Below are 22,118 nucleotides of genomic sequence, written 5' to 3' on the forward strand. Positions count from 1 at the left end.
CACATCCGCAACGGTCGCCAGGTTGCTGCCGCTGCCCTAGGGGACGGTGGTGCTCGACTCTCCTGAGTTTGAATCCCTCTTGCTCCCTTGTGGCGCCGAATTCGATCCGCCGGAGGTGTTCCAGGACGACACGACGACGATTCTTTATTCCTCAGGCACTACAGGGAGGGTGAAGGGGGTGTTTCCGGTCAGTTTCTGGCGAAAATTAACGGTATTAAGTCGTCGTTAGGGCAGAGGGTCTGATAGTCCGAAATTACGGACTTTAGGGGTTTTGTTGGCCCAACTTCGACTATAGGGAGCTAAACATGATAAGGACCAGTATGATAGAGGCTTATTTGATACTTAACCCTATATTTAATTAGGATACATTCTGCGTAGTTGTAATTATAATAGATTTTATTTATTTATTTTTTTAAGTATGAAACAATATTATTTAACATTTTATTAATCGCATCAACTAGCTATAAGCCACATAAGATTAAAATCCACGTATGTGACCAAATATAGTTCACATAAACAAGAATATGCCCAAAGTTCGTGATTTTACGGGCCATTACATTCTAAAAAATAATCATCTAAAAAAATGTCTAAAGCATTCTATCTTTTGTTGCTCATTGGGTTCTTGGTTCTTGTTATAACCCCATCTCTTGCTCGTGATTTCGATGAAGATGCATCTTTATTGGATTTGAATATAAATGAAAATAATGAAGATGTTGATCAAGATGGTGAGATGTTGTGGAATATAGAGTCGCTCAAGCGCCACCACCCCCGCCACCGTCACGGCCACGACCATCATGCTCCTTCTCCTCACAGCCACGGGGCACCAAGGAACCATCACTGCCATGCTCCTCCTCCCCACCACGGCCAACATCATGCTCCTCCACCGGAGGAAACCTTTTGAAATGTATCCATTGTGCTTGGTTGGGATGGTTTATTATATGGAATGAAAAAAAAAAAATTATATTAAAATATAAATTAGCAGTTATTTTCAGCTTTTTAATCGTAAAAGATTTATGTTGAATTCATCACTTTGTTGAACGAATTCATGGTCATAAAATTCGAATCCAATAGAAGGTGGAAATTCTGGGTTTTTTTGAATGGTCATTTTTTTTTCAAACGAATTCAGCACGTTTGCCTTACAAACCTCAGTTGCAATATAAGCAACAAAGTATTGCACAACAATGAATTCATTGTGAAAATGGATGAACTTGGGACAAAGAATTCATTTGATAAAGTAATGAATCCAACCTAAATCTTTATGATCTAAGAGTTGAAAATGAACTTGGGTTTATTATATGTTTTTTAACATTTTATTTCGAATTATTATGCCTGAATGACGAAATGATTTTGGTTTGTCTTATTTTGTTTATTACTTAAACTATGTTTATCAGCAACCACTCAACCATCCAACTATTTTTAATATTTAATTAATTTCTCTCTCTTCCACATCACTAATATTCATCCCAACCCAACCATTTTTATTTTTGTTAATTTATCAATGACCACCCCAACCACACAACCACAACATTATATATAATTATTTTATTATTATTTTTAATCGTAGTAATTTTAGTAATATTAAATATACATTAAACTATTACAAAAAAATAAAATGAAAAAAATAACAAACTAATAAAAATTTAAATTACGAGTTGGATTATGCGAGAATTATGAATTCATAGCATAATCAAACTCTGGGAATTCATTGGAGCTTGAAATATCAGCAAGATTTGGATATAGTTTTGGGAGGAATTGAAATTTTTAGAGTTGAAGAAAGAATTATTGCCCCGATCCATTGAAAAATAGAGAAAAAAAATAATAGAAGTTATGTGTAGAGAGGATAAATGGGAGAATTTGGAGGTGTATTGAAATATAGCAAGAGTGGCCTCTATTTACCGAGAATGAAAAATTATAAATTTTAATATTTTTAATTATTTTTTTAATATTTTATATAAAAATTACTAATTTTTATTAATTATCCTAACAAAATTTGCCCAACCAATCAAATGTTGACGAATGTCGTTGCACCATTGATCCAAACTTGATGAGCGAGAGTGACCACTCCCCAATTTTCCTACCGACAAAGATGGTCTTAATAATGGCAGCCATATTTACCGAACACCACTTCCCCTTCCTTTCCTTTCCTTTTGTTTTGTTTTGTTTATTTTTCGAGTGAGAAGAGATCAGAAAAATGGCTTACAATCTTCAACCCCTCATCACCATCCTACAACAAATCTTGAAACCTCAACAATCGCGCTGGATTGTTGATCACAACAAACCGCAACTCGAATCCCTCCTCGAAAAAGCTTCTTACCTGCAGCTGCAGATTCTCCAAAAAACTCCACTACTCACCAAATTACCAAGCTTGGAGTTCCAAATCAGAGACGTAGCAAATGAAGCAGAAGATATCGTTGAATCTCACATGGTTGAACGAATGCTCTCGATGCCTGAAGGCGTGAACATCACTCCGCTCACACCAGATGTGCTGCTAGTGACACAAAAACTTGATTCTCTAACCCAACAAGTTGCGAAGCTCGTGGAGGTGGAGAGAAATAAGAAGCCGACTGGCAGCTCATGGAGTGGTGCTTCTTTCTCGAGTTCCAAGAGCGTCTTGGTGGGAGTTGATGAAGATCTGAAGCAGTTGCAGGATCGGCTGATCGGGATGCAGAGCAAGCTGGAGATCCTGCCCATCGTGGGTATGGGTGGTATAGGTAAAACCACTCTTGCTCGAAAACTTTATCAAGATCCACTCATTGTTGACCACTTTAGCTATCTTGCTTGGACCACAATTTCACAAGATTACAATATGCGCTCAATTCTATTAAGCCTTCTTCGTTGCATAACTGGATCAGAATATGAACATGAGGGAGATGGTGAGTTAAAAGATAACTTGTATAGGAGCTTGTGTGGTAGAAGATACATGATTGTATTAGATGATATTTGGAGCACCACATTTTGGGATGAGATAAGGATGTACTTCCCGGACAACAATAAGGGGAGTCGGATTGTGATCACCACTAGGGAATCGGATGTCGCCAAATATGCAGACTCCAAGAGTCAGCATCATAAGGTGAAGTTGCTGAGCGAGTCTCAAAGTTGGGATCTTCTTAGCCAAATTGTGTTTGGAGAAGAGGATTGCCCTCATGAGTTACAAGGGATAGGGAAGAAGATTTCGAGTGATTGCGGTGGGCTTCCTCTGGCTATCAATGTTATTGGAGGGCTGTTGTCAAAGGTGGAAAGATTGAAAGATGTTTGGGAGAATATTGGGAACGACGTAAGACCTGCAATTGCTGAATCAGACAAGCAGTTTTCCAATATACTATCCTTAAGTTATAACCATCTGCCGATTCACTTGAAACCATGTTTCCTCTATATGGCAGCATTCCCTGAGGATTATAAGATTGACCTGTTGAGACTCATATGCATGTGGGTAGCAGAAGGATTTGTGAAATCGAATGGAGATAAAAGTTTGGAGGAAGAGGCAGAGGATTATTTAAAGTCACTTGTAGAAAGGAATCTAGTTTCGGTTATTACAAGTTATGATTGGTATACAAAAGAAGAAACAAAGAGGTGCATCATGCATGATCTTTTGAGAGATTTATGCATTAGGAAAGCTGATGATGACAAGTTTCTACATGTCAAGAACTCCACCGAGCTCACATTCTCTAACCAGCCGCGTCGTGTGAGTATTCACACATCATATGGAATGGAAGATGATGAGTATGCTTCTTCATCAGAGATGTCAGTTGTTCGATCATTTCTACTATTTGTCAAGTTGGATCGGATTGTATCTCCCATGGTTTTCACATTAAGATTGCTTAGGGTGTTGGATTTATTGGAAATGAATAAGTATTGCTATAAGATTGATTTGTTCCCGGAAGAAATATTACAACTTGTGAACTTACGCTACTTATCTATCAATTGCAAGTCATTGCCAAGAAGTGGAATATCAAGATTGTGTAATTTGCAAACCTTGATTGTTGAGCTAATCGATGGCTATTGCCCAGCTGAGTTGTGGGAGATGTCTGAGTTAAGACATCTCATCATATTGGGTCCAGTATATCTCTGGATAACATATGATTACATGAAAAAATTTGTTCTGAAGAAGCTGCAAACGATAGAGCGTTTGTATCTAAGTCGGCCAGTGATTAGAAGGGGTTTCTTGGAAAGCATTCCAAATATAAAAAGCTTGAAAATCTGGTGGGAGGTTCTAGGCTCATTAGGGATGAGTGAAATAGTTGATCTGAGTCATCTTCACAAACTCCAAACATTAAGCTGGAGTAGTTCAATGTACTCGAAATTTGTGCACGTACCCAAATTTCCATCTACTCTTAGAGAATTAAGTCTGGTGGGTTGTGTAATAACTCCGGCAGCGACGACGGCTCTGTGTGCACTACCGAATCTGAAAGTGCTCAAGATGTGGTTATGTACCTTCAAAAGCAATGAGACAGAAGAAGAAGAAGCAAATGAAGAGTGGGAAATAGCAGAAGGAGATGAATTCAGCTCATTGCACTTTCTACAACTCAGACAATGTTATAGACTGGTGCGTTGGAGAGCTGATGAAACCAACTTCCCTAGACTCTGCCATCTCTTTTTAGAATATTGTCCTAAGCTAGAGGAAATCCCCGCCGGCATTGGAGAAATCCCAACCCTCCAATTAATCCACTTAGATTATTGCAGCGATTCTGTGGTGGCCTCAGCGAAACAGATTCAGGAGGAGCAGGAATCTGAATACGGAAACTACGACCTCCAACTTCGTATCTCATAATTGGTCAGTCTTATTATCACTCTAATCATGTTGTTGAGTTTCATTAAACTGACGAATTTCTTGTGTCGCATATCTACAGAGCAAATAAAGAGGAAGAGAAAAGAAAGGAAGATGAAGATTGAAGACGACTCAAAGTGGCCACATTTGATTTCTCCTCTCTTGTCTACTATTGCTTCACAATTTGCATTGTTTTTTATTTTGGTGTTTTTTTTACTGCCTTGTTTTTTCCTCATTTGAAAAAGTCTTTTTATCAATTTTAAATTGCCCAATTGTTTTTTTATTTTTTTCTAGCAAGTTGTCCTCCCCTCCTATTTTTTCTCCTTTAATTTCTTTATATATGTAAGTATCTTGGTTTGATGCAACTTTAAAATCCAAAGAAACCCAAGTATATTAATGCACGTACAAGTCTTGAAGAATCAATCTTCAACAAAAATGAAAATTTTGTCAATTTTTTAAAAAGGCTTACAACACAACCTACAAACTTCTATGTTTGGTGATATTCTTCAGAATCGTGTACTTTAGAATGTCAAGGTTCATATTGACTTGATTTTGTCACATTATCTTTAGTAGAATAAGCTCGTGATTTCAGGAACAATAAGAAAAATATTTTGTTGGTCATTTTGAGGCAAATTTATGTAATGTATAAGGTAATTTTTATTAGACGAATAGGGTATAAGGTTATTCAAAATATAACACTAAGACAAAGTAGTAATGTCCATAAATGTCTCAAAATTGTGCAATATTGTCAAACTCGAATCCATTCACAACTTGAAGCATTCGCTCCATATTTTCTTGAACAATATGAAATCTCGAAGATGAGGACGAAAGCACTCTGCTGGGCCGACACTGACACTGAGAGACGAAAGCTAGGGGAGCGAATGGGATTAGATACCCCAGTAGTCATAGCCGTAAACGAACAAGGACATATATTTCAATTGCCATACATATCTGCAAAACAATATCGCTTTTTGAAAAAAAATTACCACGATTTGCCTCTCTACAAGCGTGACAAAACTTTCTTTCAATTATTTGAAAAAGAGATATAAACATGTAAAAATACATGCTTCTAACTTAGATAATGGTGAGCTATCATTTATCAAAGGCCAAAGATAATTAAATCAAATTTCTCATACCTCTCATTAGGCACCAAATTTCTTTCAATTATTTCTCATCCTAGGCGATATACAAGAAGAACGAGCAGACGCTCGGTGAATCTAGTCGGCCGCCTGAAGCTCCCCCCGTCGACCAAGTCGAGAAACGACTCTAGACTTAGGATTTTAGGGTTATCAATCTGTATTTTATTCTTTTTTTTAAACGAATCTGTATTTTATTCTTAATAAAATATAATATATTTTTAAAATGTGATAATATAAATCAGAAAATAGAAAAACCTATTACGTGTTATATGTACATATATGGTTTTAGCTGATGGATCATTTTTTTTTTTTTTTGGTAAATTAGGAGGAGACGCACAAAGAAGTTGAAGAATGAATGTTGATGGGCGATGAATTTTGATGTTTTTGTGGATCAACTGATCAAGATAGGATGGATCATATTTTTATTTATATAAATTGCATCTAACTGTTAGATATATATTATAATAAGTAGCTTTTTGCGAGTTTGTATATATAACATTATTCAGATGGGATCCTCTGTCCCACAATATTATGTGTACCGCGTGTACCACTCTTCATTTCTTTGTTTTATAAATTGTTTTTTATAAAAATAAAAATTATTATTATATTATAAACTCTAATTAGTATTTATCATTGAAAAATTAAAATTTAAAAAATTATATACCCTAACTTTGAATTAATGAACCCAAATAATCTATTATTAATTCAAATAAATATAAAAAAATATTTATAAACCCTAAATGGATGAGTGAACCCTTGTTAATTATCTTTATATTATATAAAAGCATAATAAATTAAAATTGAATAAAAAATAATTTATAAATATAAAAAAATGAAGAGTGGTACACACTATATTTTGGGACAGTGAACATCATTCAAGGTTTTGTGTGTGTGTGTGTGTGTGAGAGAGAGAGAGAGAGAGAGATTAACTTTCAATTTGTATACATTTGTTAATCTTTACTTGATATTTAAATATCAATATAATTAAATAGTGAAAACATTATTATATAAAAATCCATTGAAATTTATTGGGCAATGCTAATGAGTTGTTGGACAATTGTGTGGGTATTTTTGGAGGGAAATGACATTAATGTAAATTTTGCCAATAATTAGCTTAGTATTCTTCTAATTAATAACTTGATTTTTTACTATATTTGTCTCACATTTTAGTATTCATTTGAGAATGATACGAATTTTAATAAAGTGGTTAATTAAGTGTGTTGTGAGTGCAATAAGGGTCCACTTTTATGAGAGTGTTAAGATGATTAAAGTGGAGTAAGGATCTCACTTACTTTTATTATAATTCAAAAATAAAAGGTCACGTACGCTGAATAAATTTCAAATTAAAGATTTCATATAATTAAAGGTAGAATACATCAAGAAATTAATTTATTTGAAAAAGATTACATAGAAGTATCGGGAAATAGTTATCATATTATAAAGACAACTTAAGAAAACACATTAATTTTAAATTTCCATTAATTTAAATCAATATCATCGTATTAGATGTAACCTATATTCTTGGCCAATGAACTTAATTGATGTAACATTCACATCCACTATAAAATGTGATAGACCTTATTCAATTTCTCTCATCACACAAAAACAAAATCAATAACAAAATGTGTCGTGCATATTCCCTCTTATTTCTCATCGGATTCTTGATTTTTTTGGTCACTGCATCTCCTGCTCGTAGTTTAGAAGAAGATGCATCATTATTCGATTCCAATATAGATGAAAATGATGAAGATGAGGATATGTTGTGGAGTGTTGATAATTCACTCAAGCACCACCACCATCACCATCACGCTCCCTCTCCTCACGGCAGCCGCCACCACCACAACCGTCGTGCTCCGCCTCCTCATCACAGTCACGGCGGCGCACCAAAAAACCCTCGCCACCATGCTCCTCCACACCACCATCATCATGCTCCTCCACCATAAAGCCTTTGAAAGAGTATCCAATTATTGAAGAAAATAAATTAGTAGTTTAATTTAATTTGCTATTGTATGGAATTTTACATTATGAACTAAATGATCCTTATTTATAAATTAATAGTGATGAGAATTACCAGTGTGCATGTTTTTCTTTTCCCTCTGAAAACTTTATAACGTATATATGTGCATGTGTCTTTTTCTTCAATTTCAACTTAATTTATATGCTTTAGTTTAATTTTATGATTATTAACTAGGATTTATTCCATCTAAATAGGGTAATATAATTATTTTTATCATTTAGTTTTATTTTTATTAGCTAATAGTAATATGTTAATAAATTAAAAGTTAAGGCATATATTTTTGAAAATTATTTTTTTAAAATAAAAAGTATAAATCATAGTATTATAAATAAATTTTATATTTATAAAGTTATTATTTAAATAATACTACTAGTTTTAAAAGTAGAACATGACGACACACATTAAATTGTGGGACACTGAATCTCATCTCATATAAAAATCGTCAAAAATATTAATTAACCATTCCTACACGAGGAACAATGGATTCCATTATTATTTTGAAGCGATAAAATGGGGTATTTTGTTTTATAATTTAAAACTAAACTACCGATCGATAGACTAATTATTTATAATGCAAATTAAATTGAAAACAACTAATTAAGCAGGAACACAAAGAGGAAAATTCAATGAGATAAAAATTATACAGTAGTATTTTTTGGATTATTGTCATGAAATCGTCAACTTTAGACTCTTTTTTTAGGTTATACTTCCGTACGGTTTTATAGTTAGGATCCTAATATAATCCAATTTTTTAAAAAATCATTAAACAAATAGTACTATTTATTGTAAATTGCCATTAAGAATAGGATTAACAAACTAATTTGCGGCATGCGTTATGTATCTTTTTCAAAATGAGTCAATATATAATTAATGCTCTCATCAATGTGTTCTCATTTTGTATTTGGAAACTTCAAATTAAAAACCAATACATCTTATTAGTATATAAATTCATAATTTTTAAACATGGAAAGAAACTCAAATCGGTGGACTAAATCATGAGAGCATGGGACATTATAATTCCTATAAATTGGCTCAACTCTTACTCATTTTTCTACCAAAGCAAACCAAATTACTAAAACAAAAAAAACAAAATGTCCATTGCATACTCTCTCAGATTGCTTCTCGGCTTCTTGGCTCTTGCTACTACTTCCTCACTTGCTCGTGATTTCGAAGGAAATTTAAATTGGAGTGTGGATTCAATAATCAAACCCCACCACCATCATGCTCCTTCTCCTCACCACGACCACGATCACAAGCATGCACACGCTCCTCGCCGCCGCCACCACCACCACCACGCTCCGTCTCCTCACGGCCACCACGCGCATCTACCGAGACACCATGGGCATGCTCCTGCTCCTGCTCCTCAGCTCTACTAGACAAGATTTGGAAGCAAAGTATAGTCGAAGAAATTAGTGAAAGTCCTCTCACATTTTATGTCACAATTAATTAGTTGCTTTTCGTTGTATTAGTTTCAAATAAATAACTTTATTTAATACTGTTAATTTATCAATAAGAAAAATTTCAAATAAATAAATGCTATTACACTTTGGTATGGCTTGTCATTGTGTTCTCTATACTTCAAGATTTCAAGTTTTATTTTAGTTCGCATGATTGAAGTTGTAGGCTCAATAAAACAATATATATATCTTCGTTCAATTTGAAAGATTAGATTAGATTAATTTTGTGATATCTTGTTCGATTGGATAGATACAGCTCGATATTCAGTCTCGAGATAATACCACATACAAATAATCTTGGTTTATTTCTATAACAAAATTAATCTCGAACTCAATTTCGAATAATCTCAAAATAATTTATTTTCGACAACCGAATGCTTATAGCTACGGAGAACACAATATGTAAATCAGAAAATAGAATTTTAACATTGCGATAGGCTACTTAAACATAATGTAGATGATTTTGTTCCTTCTTGCCATCTTTCGATTATTTTATTTATAACGTTTTTTCACAATATGATTTCAATATTTACAATAAAATAAATTTTGCCGCATTCAAAAAATTAAAGTAAGAAAAGAATATTATTCTTAAATGAGTGAGTGTACACGTGGAGAGCGTAGGTGTTACTTGATTGACAGTGAAATGCGTGTCGGCATAGAAAAGAATTCGCCGGTAGCTTAGAAACTGAAAATCTCTTCGCCTCCAAATCCAAGTGCTAATGGCGGCGGCGGCAGCTCAAGGACCTTGCCTCAATCACATTTCTAGAGAAACGTCTGATATCAAACGCCTCTCTAAATTCTACATGGAGGTACATCTTTTGCTGATACCCTTCGAGTTTTCACTTTCTTAATTTCGCCAAATTTATGAGTTTTTTAGTAAAAATAGCAAGTTAATTTTTGTGGGTCTTGTGGAATCTTCGAATTTAAGCCAAAGGTGTTGGTTTCTTGGTGTAGATAAGGTTCCGGATAAAATGAAAAATATGTTGATTTTTCACTTGTTAGACTCTTAGGGTTTCAGTTAGTAATTAATCAGATTGTGTTTAATCATTGGAAAATTTAAGCAATTGAATAGTGCAATGAGTTAAAAAAGCGATCTTGATTAGTGGGACCATTGTTTTTTGTTTATTTGTAATGAAGGTTGTTGGGTTTGAGCAGGTGGAGTCTCCAAAGTTCAAATTTGATCTTTATTAGTGTTTCTTATTTTGTTTTGTTATGTTTTTGGATAATGAAGGTTTTTGGGTTTGAGCAGGTGGAGGCTCCAAAGTCCAAATTTGATCTTGATTAGTGGTTCTTCTTTTCTTTTTGTTTTGTTTTTGGGTAATGAAGGTTTTTGGGTTTGAGCAGGTGGAGTCTCCAAAGCTCAAATTTGATCTTGATTACTGATTCTGTTTTTGTTTTTTTGATTTTTTTGGGTAATGAAGGTTTTTGGGTTTGAGCAAGTAGAGTCTCCAAAGTTCGAATTTGAGGTGATATGGTTGAAGCTTGGTTCATCTATGTTGCTGCACCTCATAGAAAGGGACCCCACCGTCATGCTTCCCGAAGGTCCATGGAGCTCCGTGGCGGCTGTGGCTGACCCAAAGAACCTTCCAAGAGGACACCATATCTGTTTCTATGTACCCGAATTCGACTCCTTTGTTCAGAGAGTAAAGGTACACAATGTCTAGCCTCTCTTCTCTGTTTCGCGCAAATAGTGGATTATATCTTTCATTGTGTATGAGAGTATGTGTTTGCAGTTAGTTGTGTGATTGTTATTGTGAATATTTAGAATAATGGTGCTTTCTGAGTTCTGTCTAGGACCTTCTTGGCTGAATCAATGTCGTTTTTAGAAGTTTTTGCTTCATTTTATAGTAATTTCGTTGATATATTCGATTAGATAGATTGAAGCTAGCTGCTTTGTGGTATAATTTGTATATAGATCTGTGGTAGGGCTGTGTTTGATGGCTCGAGAACTTGGCTGGACACTCTGTAATTATGTCGACAGTTGCTTTGAAATTTCATATTTCGCTTGCAAATTCCCACATAGATAAGTACTAAGGATCCCCCTTTCGTGGCATGCACCTTGTACCACTTCAAAACACCGGAAATTCCTACGTTTGATCTTTTCAAGCTTTGCTTCGCATTGTTGCTTGTTATAAGACGCGGGTATTAGTAACTGTAGGAATTTCCGGTGTTATTGCGATCTTCTTTTTAAGATCAAATGTGATATCTGCAATTTCATTGGTAGATGAAGTTGCTAGTCTTATCATTTGTTGATCTTGGAGGGCAAGTTGCCTCGAAGTTTAGTTTGTTCTTCTGTATTTCTAGGTGTGTTCATCCGTCGTTACAATAATATAAATGGAAGCATATTCCTTTGGTTGATAAATTCATCATGAGAAAATGAGGGATATAAAAAATTTCTCCTTTTAAACCCTTTCTTTTTTATTCCTTATTTTCTACAGAAGAGAATTATATTCTTTCTCATTCCTTCTTTTCACAAAATGATTTGAAGTGAAAGGGAGGAATGAAAATGGTGAAATTCTCTTTCGTAGAAAAATGAAGTGAGAAATTTTTGTTATCCCTCATTTTCTTATGATAAATTTATCCAACCACAGAAAGAGCAACTCAACTTCCAGTTTTCGCTCTTTGCGCTCACGTCTTACGGAAGATTCGCCTATTTTCTTTGAGCAGGATAAAGGAATTCCGGTTCATGAGAAGAGTCAACCAGATGGGAAGACGAAGCAAGCATTCTTCTTCGATCCAGACGGTGAGTCATTCCTCATGCAAAACAATTCCTCTGGTCCGATCCTTCCTTAACGGGATCTTCGTTCTAATATGCAGGAAACGGGCTAGAGGTATCGAGTCAGATGCCGTCACTGTAAATCAGGTGTAGTCATACATGATCCAACGATACTAGTGAGCGAATGGGAACGAAATGCATCTTAGTTGTTAATACGTTTCCTCTCTAACTAGTAGGTCAGGAATTCGAGTCATCTAGTATGCGTCAGTGTGTGTCACTCTAGAAAAGAATGTTGTGTAAAATATATGTATGTCCAAAAGGCTTCGATGGCTTATCCTAGCTTATGAAAATGTTTTACAATATATCTTCTCCTTACAAAATTGCAAAGACAAAGCTTATCCAAATATAAGAGAGGTTTGATGATTCGAATGAATTTTACTGAAACTTCTAAATTATGCTTAAATATATGAATTATTAATTACAATTTTTAAAATTTATATTGAAATTATTGAACTTTTTAAAAAATTTCAATTTACACATTAATTTTAAAATTTATACTGAAATTATTCAATTACAGTTTTTTTTATTAATTTATTATTTCACTTATTTTTCGATCAAATTTAACACTGAAGTGGCCATATGAGGTTTTACATATTCAAATTCATTTTAGTAGCATTAGTTGAATACTAAAACAATGTCGATTTACAAAGATGGCGAAATGGGGAAATAGTACTATCATTTTAAATAATCACTTCAACATAAAATTTAATCGAAAAATGGATGAAATAATAAAATGAAAAAAAATTAAATAATTATAAATTTATAAAATTAACATATAAAATTAATATTTTTTTTATAAATTAAAATACTTGTATACAATTGAACTTCAATTGTATACATACAATTCTTCAAATTGAGGAGCAAAAATGTATTTGCTTAAATTGGAGAGGGTTATCATCTCAAGACTAGAAGAGAAAGAAAAAGATAGAGCTTCTCCTCAAGCGGCGGTGGCGGCGGCGGCGGCTGCCACGTGTATCATCGAACCCACGCTGTCCTAAAAATCACCCGCCACATGTCTTCATAATCCGGCCAACACCACACTTCCTTTCCAATCACAACACTATTTAAACAGCAATTTTTTGAGCTGCTGAATTGGGAAAAAGCATATTGTGAGAGCAAAATTAAGGATCAGGATGAGCCAAGAACAACCGGAGAGGCCACAGGCGGCGGAGCAGCCACAGCAGCCCATCAAGTACGGCGACGTCTTCGACGTTTCCGGCGACCTCGCCGACCAGCCCGTGGCGCCGCAAGATGCGGCCTTGATGCAGGCCGCCGAGACCGCCGTGTTGGGGCAGACGCAGAAAGCTGGCCCCGCCGCCGCCATGCAAGCGGCCGCCACCATCAATGAGAGGGCCGGCCTCGTCGGCCACGACGACGCCACCGAAGCCGCCCGCGAGGGAGGCGTCACGGTGGCGGAGACGGAATTTCAGGGCACTCGTTTAGTCACGGAATCTGTTGCTGGACAGGTCATAAATTATAATCTACTCATTTTTTGCAACTTTTTTTTTTTTAATTAATTGTGGTGAGTTTAAAATTATACTCCTCCCTCCAAAAAAAAAAATATGCCAATTTGGTTGGGCTCATGATTTCATGCAATATTTTGGTATTTTCTCCCTCCCACTAAAAATAATTCGTATCATAAAGGATAAAATTTAATCCATAAAAAAAGTGTATTTTTAAACATTTTACACATTTTTCTTATGTTATGTGCAATGTAAAGTAACTCGTCATTCTCAACGGGACAAAGAGAGTATTTTTATGTAGCTTAGAAAAAAAATAAGTGATTGAGTTTGAATCTAGTGTAGATTAAAAATTATTTTAATGCGGGATTATATTTTAAAAAAGAAAGTCATATTTTGTGTGAACGTTAAAAATGATAAAAATGTCATAATTTTGATAGACGGAGCGTAAGGGTTTTGAGGTATTTTTCTAAAGCTTTAATTAGTTTTAATTTTTACACTTAATCTTCTTCTAAATTGATGTGATAATTAAATTTTGAAGGCTCCTCGTAAAATTTTCTGCAGGCAGTGGAATTATATTATGAGTCTAAAATAGGTAGAATTTAAATTTTTTAATTTACTCTAAAATTTTATTCTGATTGGAAACAGGTTGTGGGGCAGTATTATGAGGCTACGTCGGTGTTGTCGGCGACCGGCGCGGCGCCGCAGGCCATGGTGACGATAGGAGAAGCGCTGGAAGCCGCCGGCCGGGCTGCCGGAAACAAACCTGTGGACCACGGCGATGCCGCCGCCATTCAGGCTGCGGAATGCCGAGCCACCGGTTCCAGTCTCGTCGCTCCCGGCGGCCTTGCGGCCGCGGCCCAATCTGCCGCGGCCTACAACGATGGTTTCGCCGGGAACGAGGGAAGAGTGAAGCTTGCTGACATACTATCGGTAGTCTTCTAATTTTTTTTCTTTTTTCTTTTTTGGTTATGTTGTCTTTTTTTTTCTCTCTCTATTTAAGTCGAAAGAATTGTCGGTGCACGATTTGTTAGGACGCGGCGGCGAAACTGCCGGCGGACAAGGTGGCGACGCGGGAGGATGCGGAGGGGATTATGAGTGCGGAGCTGCGCAACGATCCTCATCGGAAGACGCACGCCGGCGGAGTGGCGGAGGCCGTGGCGGCGGCCGCTACGGTCAATGAGGAGGGCGATGCCAATATGTGAATATTTTGTGTGTAAAGCCAAATATGAATCTAGTATGTATAAATATGTGACTTTATTAATAATTTTAGAGTTTCTTCACTTTTATTCTTTTCGAGTTGATTTCCAAATAATTTCCGCACTTAATGACCTAATTTGTAATTTGTGGATAGGAAAAATAATGGTTGAATAGTTATTCATGCAATTGGTCAAATACTACCTAGTTAGTTATTAAAAATTTTAAATTAAAAAATATGGTTTAATAATATTCCCTTCGTCTCATTATAAATCATCTAAAAAAATTCGATACGAAAATTAAGGAGAAATTGTAAATTGGTTAAAAATGGTAGGATTTATATTTTTTTAAGGGATAAATTTTTCTACTTATAGAAACAGGTCATTTATAGTGAAACGATTCAAAATAAAACACAAATCACTTTTAGTGGGATGATGGGAGTATAATTTGATAGGGTATAGAACATATTACAATATGAGTTTAGGGTTCAATTCATGTTTGATATAAGGAATAAGAGCATCCGCAATGGGGTTCCTTGATAGCCTACTTGATAGTATTTGTGTTATTGAGTAGGTAGTGCTGTATTGGGGTTACTTGATAGCCTACTTGATTTTTTTAGTTTTTAAAGAGGAGAGAGAAATTTTTAAAGAGTAGAAGAGAATTAAAAAAAAAAAAAATAGCTCGAGTAGCACTCGATAACTCGAGTAACACTCACTTGCAACGCCTACTCGAGTGCAATACTCGTACTCGAGTAAGACATCGAGTAATGCGTTACTCGTGCTCTAAAGTATATGTAACATATAGCATTGATCAACGAACTAATTATTGGCATGCGTTATGTATATATATCCTTTCCTAAATGAGTCAAAATATAATTAATGTATGCATGGATATGTATGTATCGCATTTTGTATTAATTTTGAAAATTTAAACTATAAAATAGTAATAATCTTATTCTACAAGGCAAGGAACTCAAATTTGGGCACCAATCAAGAGCTACACATATGATAATAACTCCTATAAAATGGCTCAAGTCTTGCTCATTTTTGTACCAAACAAAACAAATTAAACAAAATGTCTATTGCATACTCTCTCTTATTGCTTCTTGGCCTCTTGGCTCTTGCTACTACTTCCTCTTTTGCTCGTGATTTCGAAGGAAATTTAAATTGGAGTGTTGATACAATAATCAAACCTCACCACCATCATGCTCCCTCTCCTCACCACGACCACGATCACGATCACGACCATGCTCACCCTCCTCGCCACCACCACCACCACGCTCCGTCTCCTCACGGCCACCACGCTCATCCACCGAGACACCGTGGGCATGCTCCTGCTCCTGCTCCTCAGCTCTACTAGACAAGATTTGAAAGCATAGTATAGTCGAAGAAATTAGTAAAAGTCCTCTCACATTTTTTTGTCACAATTAGTTGTTTTTCATTAGTTTCGAATAAATAAATGTGTTATTATCGTGTTCTCTATTTCCTTTTCCTAATTCAGCGTCATAAGTTTTATTTTAGTTCGCGTTGAAGACTTTTGGGAAATTAATTTAATTGAAGAATAGATAAAAGGTTTTTTTATAAATTTTTAATATTAAACTCAAAAATATGTGCGTACATATATCTAATAAAGTTTCCGCAAAAATCCATTAACCTATTTCGACCACTTCTATAACACTTTATATGCTTATCACACAAAATTTATTCGGTTTCTTCCAAATATGATTCAAAATTAACTGAAATCCAACATGATATTTTTTTAATAAATTAATAAATAAAATAAATAAATTTCAAAAATCGTATATATCACGGTAGACTCAAATCTAAAACCTTAATTTGATCTTAGGCATTAATTAACCACTTAATTTATACACACAAACCAACATGAAAATTATTATTCTGCAAAGGGGTGAATTCATCATTTTCATTTCATATCTTATCCGAACATTTCGATGATTTTGTATATTTTTTCCATATTTTTGTATAATTAATAATATTAATTAGGTTTTGGTTGCAAGGGACCTCGTCACCCCCAAAAAATGAGAAAGATTTTGAAACTTTTTAGATTGTCGCGTAATTTTTTTTGTCGATGATGTATTTCCCAAAGCACAAGTGTTAGGCCTGAATATTAAATGTTGCATTTCATGTGGAATTAATATTTGTTGGATATGTTGGTTTTTAATTGATCTTATGTTAAGATCTATATTAATTTAAATTCATTTGGAATAAACTAGCATCTATGAAGTCGAAAGAAATAAGAAGTCTGGTATTCAAAGTTAAGACTGAATTTCGTATATATCAATTTGCCCAACTACAAGCCCAATTCTTAAGGGCTCTCTCCATAGCCGATCACTTATTTAATTACTGTTTTTAAATGATAATAGAGTTTATTCACTCTATCTGCATTCTTTTTTGTTGTTTTGTGAATTTTAATCAACGAATTAGACGCTTCCGTACAACTCTATTTCAAATCGTGTTTAATCTCATATTAACACTAACAATAATATCTTAGAGACAACGAAGCGCAGAGGGTTCGAGTCACCAAGGGGGAAATGGGGAACCATTATCGATCCTCTTTTAAAAAAAAGAAAAAAAAATTAATATCTTAGATAAACAATGACCGGATATTAATATTAATTAGTTGAAATAGAAACTTAATCATATATAATTATTCATTTTTTTTTAGAACATAATTATTCAACTTCATACATACTTTATGAGGTTTTGGATTTTGCGAAAGAGAGATTATAAACTAATTATATATAATTAACCAAACATACCAAAACATTTATTGAAGTAAATTAATAATCACGACCAATGGCTAAGCATAAGCTCACTGCCACAATTTTGTGATCACCAAAACCTTTTCCCTTATTTAATTTCCAAAGATTTAATCCCCCAAGAAAAGTAAAAATCGATGAATTAAAACAAGAAAACACGACATTCTTTCATTGGGACAGCATTTTACACAACACAAAAACTTTCCTAAAAAAATATTACATGTAACGAGAGACCAAAAACATCCACGTGCCTGCACACACGTGCACGAAATAATATCGATGGTCGACTAATTTCTCTCGTCGGTAGATTTTTATTATTTTAAAATTAAAATTTTAATATTACTTTTGAAGTGTGACAAATTTATAATAATCACCTTCTCAATTTTTATAATTTTGTCCCCTCAATTTTTTTTTTCCGATCATCGGAGTGTTGAGATTGAGCTTGCGTAAATTAATAAAAACGATATCGTTTAGGGTACAATTTTAATTAATTTTTTCCCCCAAATTATAAATTGATTGTATTATGTATCTCACTATATATATAATGTCCAATACTCAACAATTTTATACAAATAACGTCGTTACATGAATATTACGTAACGAATTAAACCATGCAAGCTCTAATTCAACAATCTGACGATCGAAAATAACTAAGAGCACAAAATTATAAAAATTAAAAAGATGGTAATTTAATTCGTCACATTTCAAAAGTCATGTTAAAATACAAATTTCGAAATAGTTTATTTACCAAAACTCCATTTTAAAAAAGAAAAAAAAAAGAATTAAATAGGCAAATCCGACGTGGCACTTCGTTGTTGGAGGAGGGTTTCCCCGCAGCAGCAGTCGACAGATGGCGGCGGCGGCGGCGGCGCGGCAACGAGCGAGACGACGACGTCGGCGAAAGCGCCGACGATGAACTTGTGGGTGTGGCCGGGGTTTAACGATAGATAACACGAGAGCAGCTCGTTCAAGAATTCCCAATCCGCCGTGGCGTCGCGAGCTTCGATCATTTCAACCATGGATTGTCGGAAATCGGAGTAAGGGTCCGGTGAGTCTGTGTGGACGGCTACGCCGCCGCCCACGACGGCGTCGGGATCCCGCGGCTGCGGCGGCGGCGGTTCAAGCGGCTCGACGATGGAGTTTGAGCTGCCGGGGGAGGAGAAGAAGAAGCGGTGGGAGGCGAAGGCGGTGGAGAAATCCGGGATGCAGTCGCCGTCGGAGTCGGTGGAGGAGGAAAAGAAATCTTCGGTGGCGGCGGCGGCGGCGGTGGAGGAGGGGGAGAAGGGGCCGGATTTGGAGGTTGAGAAGTCGTCGGAGTAGTTGGCGTCGTATAAAGAGTTGAAATTCTTGAAAAGTGTGGGATTGGTGGCGGCGGGGAGTTGCTGATCTTGGTCTTCGGCGGCGGTGGCGGAGGCGGCGGCGGGTTGGGGGGAGAGGGATATGGTTGGAAAGCACTTGAACTTGGAGAAGCAGATGTTGAAGCTCTTCCACATGAGGTTCGACATTTTTCTTTTTTTAACTTTAGAGTTGGTGCATGATTACTATATATATACATATATATACTATATATATATATATATTAGTAATATATAGTTGACTCTTTACATCGTGAGTGTATGCTTTCATGTATATAAATTTTATATGAAATACATACATTTATATATATATCAATAGGGGTGGAGGGGGGGGGGGGGGGGGGGGGGTTGGTTAAGATAGAAACCATCCTTAAAATAGGGATTAAGAATCAATTTCATCCATTTATTTCTTTAAAACTAATGGTTATGATTCTTTGTAAAATCTTGTTGTCTATTGTTGCACAGTTTAATGTTTCTTATTGCACGAATAGTATAAAAAATGGAGAAAATTTTAATTTTTGTTCGAACAATTGTACGAATGATTATACTTTAATTTTATATATATATATATATATATATATATATATATATAGACTAACTAAATAGGTCAAGCTCGTAAAGAAAAGACCTACTACAAAAATAACAAGTAATTAAAATAAGCTAATAAATTGAATATTATTATATCATTCTCCACAATTTTTTTAAAATTCTTAATTTCGAATATTTAGTTGAAGAGGGTCGAAAAAAATGAATTGAAGAAGATATTGTATATGTAAATTAATATAATTAAAAGTAATAACAATGAAGAACCTTCAAACTAGAATGTTAAAACTTAAAGATGATTTAAAAAAAAAAAAACCATTGGTGAATATTGATGAATTCAAATATGAGATCAAAAATAAAAATAAATGGGTGAATCGAATTCTAAGATTAATAATTCGGACTTCAATAAATCGATCGAACGGTATAAATTTAGAGCATGTGCATCTAAACTTACTAGCATAATTATTAATTATTACGTTTTATCTAATGCATCAACTCAATTATTGTTCAAGTTCAAATCAGTACTAATGCATGCATCATTAATTTCTTATAATAACATAGTTAATTATGCAACGCGTAGACTTTATACTTAATTTTTCCGAACCAACTATGCAATTTCTCTCACAAAAGAAATAAAAAATATCAAATCTCTCTCTCTCTCAATGAGGCCTTGCTCCAATGGCCGCCTGCGTGCGGTGATATTTTCCCACTTTAGATGGTGTTGTATTTTCGCCTGCGTGCGGTGTTGTATTATTTGGTGTTGAGGTCCCACACGCAAAGCATTTTTCGCCTGCGTGCAGAGATGTTTTCTCACCGTTTGAGTGATGGTGAGGTCCCGCCTGCGTGCGGATTACATAATTAATTAATGATTATATATATTCAGATACCTGATCTCGTAATTTTAAAATAAAAAAAAAAACTCTCTCTTTCTCTCTCTCAAGGCGTGCTCGGTTCTTATAATTCTTTTCTGTCAACCCAAGTATAGACAAACTAATGAATTAATTTAAGATAAAGTAAGGATTCCTCTTGTTATGTTTATTTCGAGCATATAGACAAACCAAAAAGAATCCAAAGAAAGCCTTCTAACTACTATATACCACACTGCAATTAATTAATTAAGCAAATAACTGCAATTATGTGCTTAAGTTAGTTGGCTTAGATCGATAATAATTTACCTAATTCCCATGAATATTGAATTGTTAAATTCCAAGTCATGCATGCCCTTTTTAGGCGTAGTAGGATTTGTGTGCTATAATGGCAACAGTAAGTATTTTTTTTAATATTGGACCTATTTTTGGGAGAGTGTGCTTAAGTACGACAAACTTGACTACTATTTTGTGTTTAGCTTAATTTTAATTTTTCCCAAATAAATTACATATAATTAATTGGATAAGTTTACTTAAAAGCATGCATGGCCACTTAAATGATTAGTTTAATTATGGTTGTATTATCCGAGTAGCTATCGAATAAGGGTGATGCTAAATAGCCACATTGTGGCCACCCACAAATCACTTAAATAGAAAAAAAAAATTATTTAACTTATTTTTTAAAATAAAAATAAGATCTAGTCATTTTATTGTATTTTTTACTTTGCAGTTATTTTTTTGTAACTTTTTTATTATTATTAAAAAATAAATTAAAAATAAAAAATGCCATAAAAATTTTAAAAAAATAAGAACTCCACAATATAGAGAATACAATAAAATAACAAAATCTTATTTTTATTTGAAAAATAAATTAAATAAATCAACTTTCTTTCCTATCAAACTAGTTTGTGCATGGGTGGCCACTGGCCACAATGTGACTGCATAGATTTATTGTTCGGATAATACAGTTCGATTTATGTTTTTGTTTTTATATGATTAATTATTATGTATAAATGTGGTGATATATAACAAAATAAAGACTGATCAATTTCAATATGTGGAGACAAAACTCTGCAATAGTGATGACAAACATGACTTTTAAATGATGATGCATAGTTAAAATTGGGTAATTTAATGTTACAAAATCAACATCTATTTAGGGTATACAAATTCAGTTCGATCTACAAGGACAAACGGTTATTGGGGCCATAGACAGTGTAATTTACTCCATGCTAATAATTTGAATATTTTTGTCGCATTTTCTATTCAATGGATGGTATTAATATAAAATACTATATATCTTCGTTCGTCCGCATATTGTATTTCCGTCTGAAAATGGCACAGATTTTAAAAAATTAATTAAATTGTGAGTATAGTAAAACTCCAATTAATTTTTGTTATGAAACAGTCGTATAGGATATAGTCACTAAAAATGAAAATGAGGACGAATTTCGTGGACGAATCAAAAAGAAAAATTATAGGGTGGACGAGGGAGTATTAAATTATCTATATAGCTAGTTAAGTAACAATTAATTGAGTTAAAATCAACCAAAACCTTAAGGTGATTTTTGAGGAAATTAATACAAGGATGATAGTTCAATAATAATTGGTCATTAATGGAGAAAAAGTTGAAAATGACACTAATGAGCAAATCTAAATGAAAACGACTTATTGTGATTTGGGTGTTTAGGGTTCTTTGAAAAACTCAAAAGAAATGGACAGATAATTGGTCGGAGACTTGGAGTTATCATTTATCAATAATTA

The 22,118-nt window shown here is 34.5% G+C and overlaps 4 protein-coding genes across 6 annotated transcripts; 3 read left to right on the forward strand and 1 right to left on the reverse strand.

The window, feature by feature from the left end:
• Positions 1–2,150: 2,150 nt before the first annotated feature.
• Positions 2,151–5,387, forward strand: LOC130991461 (putative late blight resistance protein homolog R1A-10). Its single transcript, XM_057915701.1, has 2 exons — positions 2,151–4,771; positions 4,848–5,387. Exon 1 carries the CDS (start codon positions 2,192–2,194, stop codon positions 4,766–4,768), a length of 2,577 nt encoding a protein of 858 aa, XP_057771684.1. The 5' UTR covers positions 2,151–2,191; the 3' UTR covers positions 4,769–4,771; positions 4,848–5,387.
• A 4,521-nt stretch (positions 5,388–9,908) lies between these two features.
• LOC130991468 (lactoylglutathione lyase-like) lies at positions 9,909–12,487 on the forward strand. 2 transcript variants are annotated; one of them, XM_057915711.1, is made up of 4 exons: positions 9,909–10,187; positions 10,800–11,027; positions 12,046–12,121; positions 12,196–12,487. In XM_057915711.1, exons 1-4 carry the CDS (start codon positions 10,098–10,100, stop codon positions 12,234–12,236), a joined length of 435 nt encoding a protein of 144 aa, XP_057771694.1. In that variant the 5' UTR covers positions 9,909–10,097; the 3' UTR covers positions 12,237–12,487. The 2 variants fall into 2 exon arrangements, with proteins under 2 accessions (XP_057771694.1, XP_057771693.1); XM_057915710.1 differs by having other exon boundaries at positions 9,994–10,187; positions 12,046–12,487.
• Positions 12,488–13,130: 643 nt separating this feature from the next.
• LOC130991469 (late embryogenesis abundant protein D-34-like) lies at positions 13,131–14,897 on the forward strand. 2 transcript variants are annotated; one of them, XM_057915712.1, is made up of 3 exons: positions 13,131–13,620; positions 14,263–14,547; positions 14,649–14,897. In XM_057915712.1, exons 1-3 carry the CDS (start codon positions 13,288–13,290, stop codon positions 14,817–14,819), a joined length of 789 nt encoding a protein of 262 aa, XP_057771695.1. In that variant the 5' UTR covers positions 13,131–13,287; the 3' UTR covers positions 14,820–14,897. The 2 variants fall into 2 exon arrangements, with proteins under 2 accessions (XP_057771695.1, XP_057771696.1); XM_057915713.1 differs by having other exon boundaries at positions 13,133–13,620; positions 14,625–14,743.
• A 3,233-nt stretch (positions 14,898–18,130) lies between these two features.
• Positions 18,131–19,164, reverse strand: LOC130991470 (transcription repressor OFP12-like). Its single transcript, XM_057915715.1, has one exon. It carries the CDS (start codon positions 19,093–19,095, stop codon positions 18,373–18,375), a length of 723 nt encoding a protein of 240 aa, XP_057771698.1. The 5' UTR covers positions 19,096–19,164; the 3' UTR covers positions 18,131–18,372.
• Between the last annotated feature and the right edge of the window lie 2,954 nt (positions 19,165–22,118).

The sequence above is a fragment of the Salvia miltiorrhiza genome, chromosome 7, assembly GCF_028751815.1.
Source record: "Salvia miltiorrhiza cultivar Shanhuang (shh) chromosome 7, IMPLAD_Smil_shh, whole genome shotgun sequence".
Lineage (NCBI taxonomy): Eukaryota > Viridiplantae > Streptophyta > Magnoliopsida > Lamiales > Lamiaceae > Salvia > Salvia miltiorrhiza.

Bases quoted from the DNA above. Each gene is read 5' to 3' on its own strand.
- LOC130991461 (XM_057915701.1), top strand. From the start codon at position 2,192: ATGGCTTACAATCTTCAACCCCTCATCACCATCCTACAACAAATCTTG.
- LOC130991468 (XM_057915710.1), top strand. From the start codon at position 10,098: ATGGCGGCGGCGGCAGCTCAAGGACCTTGCCTCAATCACATTTCTAGA. The intron at 10,188-10,799 runs GTACATCTTTTG...TGGGTAATGAAG, and splicing joins TCTCTAAATTCTACATGGAG to GTTTTTGGGTTTGAGCAAGT. The intron at 11,028-12,045 runs GTACACAATGTC...TTCTTTGAGCAG, and splicing joins CCTTTGTTCAGAGAGTAAAG to GATAAAGGAATTCCGGTTCA.
- LOC130991469 (XM_057915712.1), top strand. From the start codon at position 13,288: ATGAGCCAAGAACAACCGGAGAGGCCACAGGCGGCGGAGCAGCCACAG. The intron at 13,621-14,262 runs GTCATAAATTAT...GATTGGAAACAG, and splicing joins CGGAATCTGTTGCTGGACAG to GTTGTGGGGCAGTATTATGA. The intron at 14,548-14,648 runs GTAGTCTTCTAA...ACGATTTGTTAG, and splicing joins AGCTTGCTGACATACTATCG to GACGCGGCGGCGAAACTGCC.
- LOC130991470 (XM_057915715.1), bottom strand. From the start codon at position 19,095: ATGTCGAACCTCATGTGGAAGAGCTTCAACATCTGCTTCTCCAAGTTC.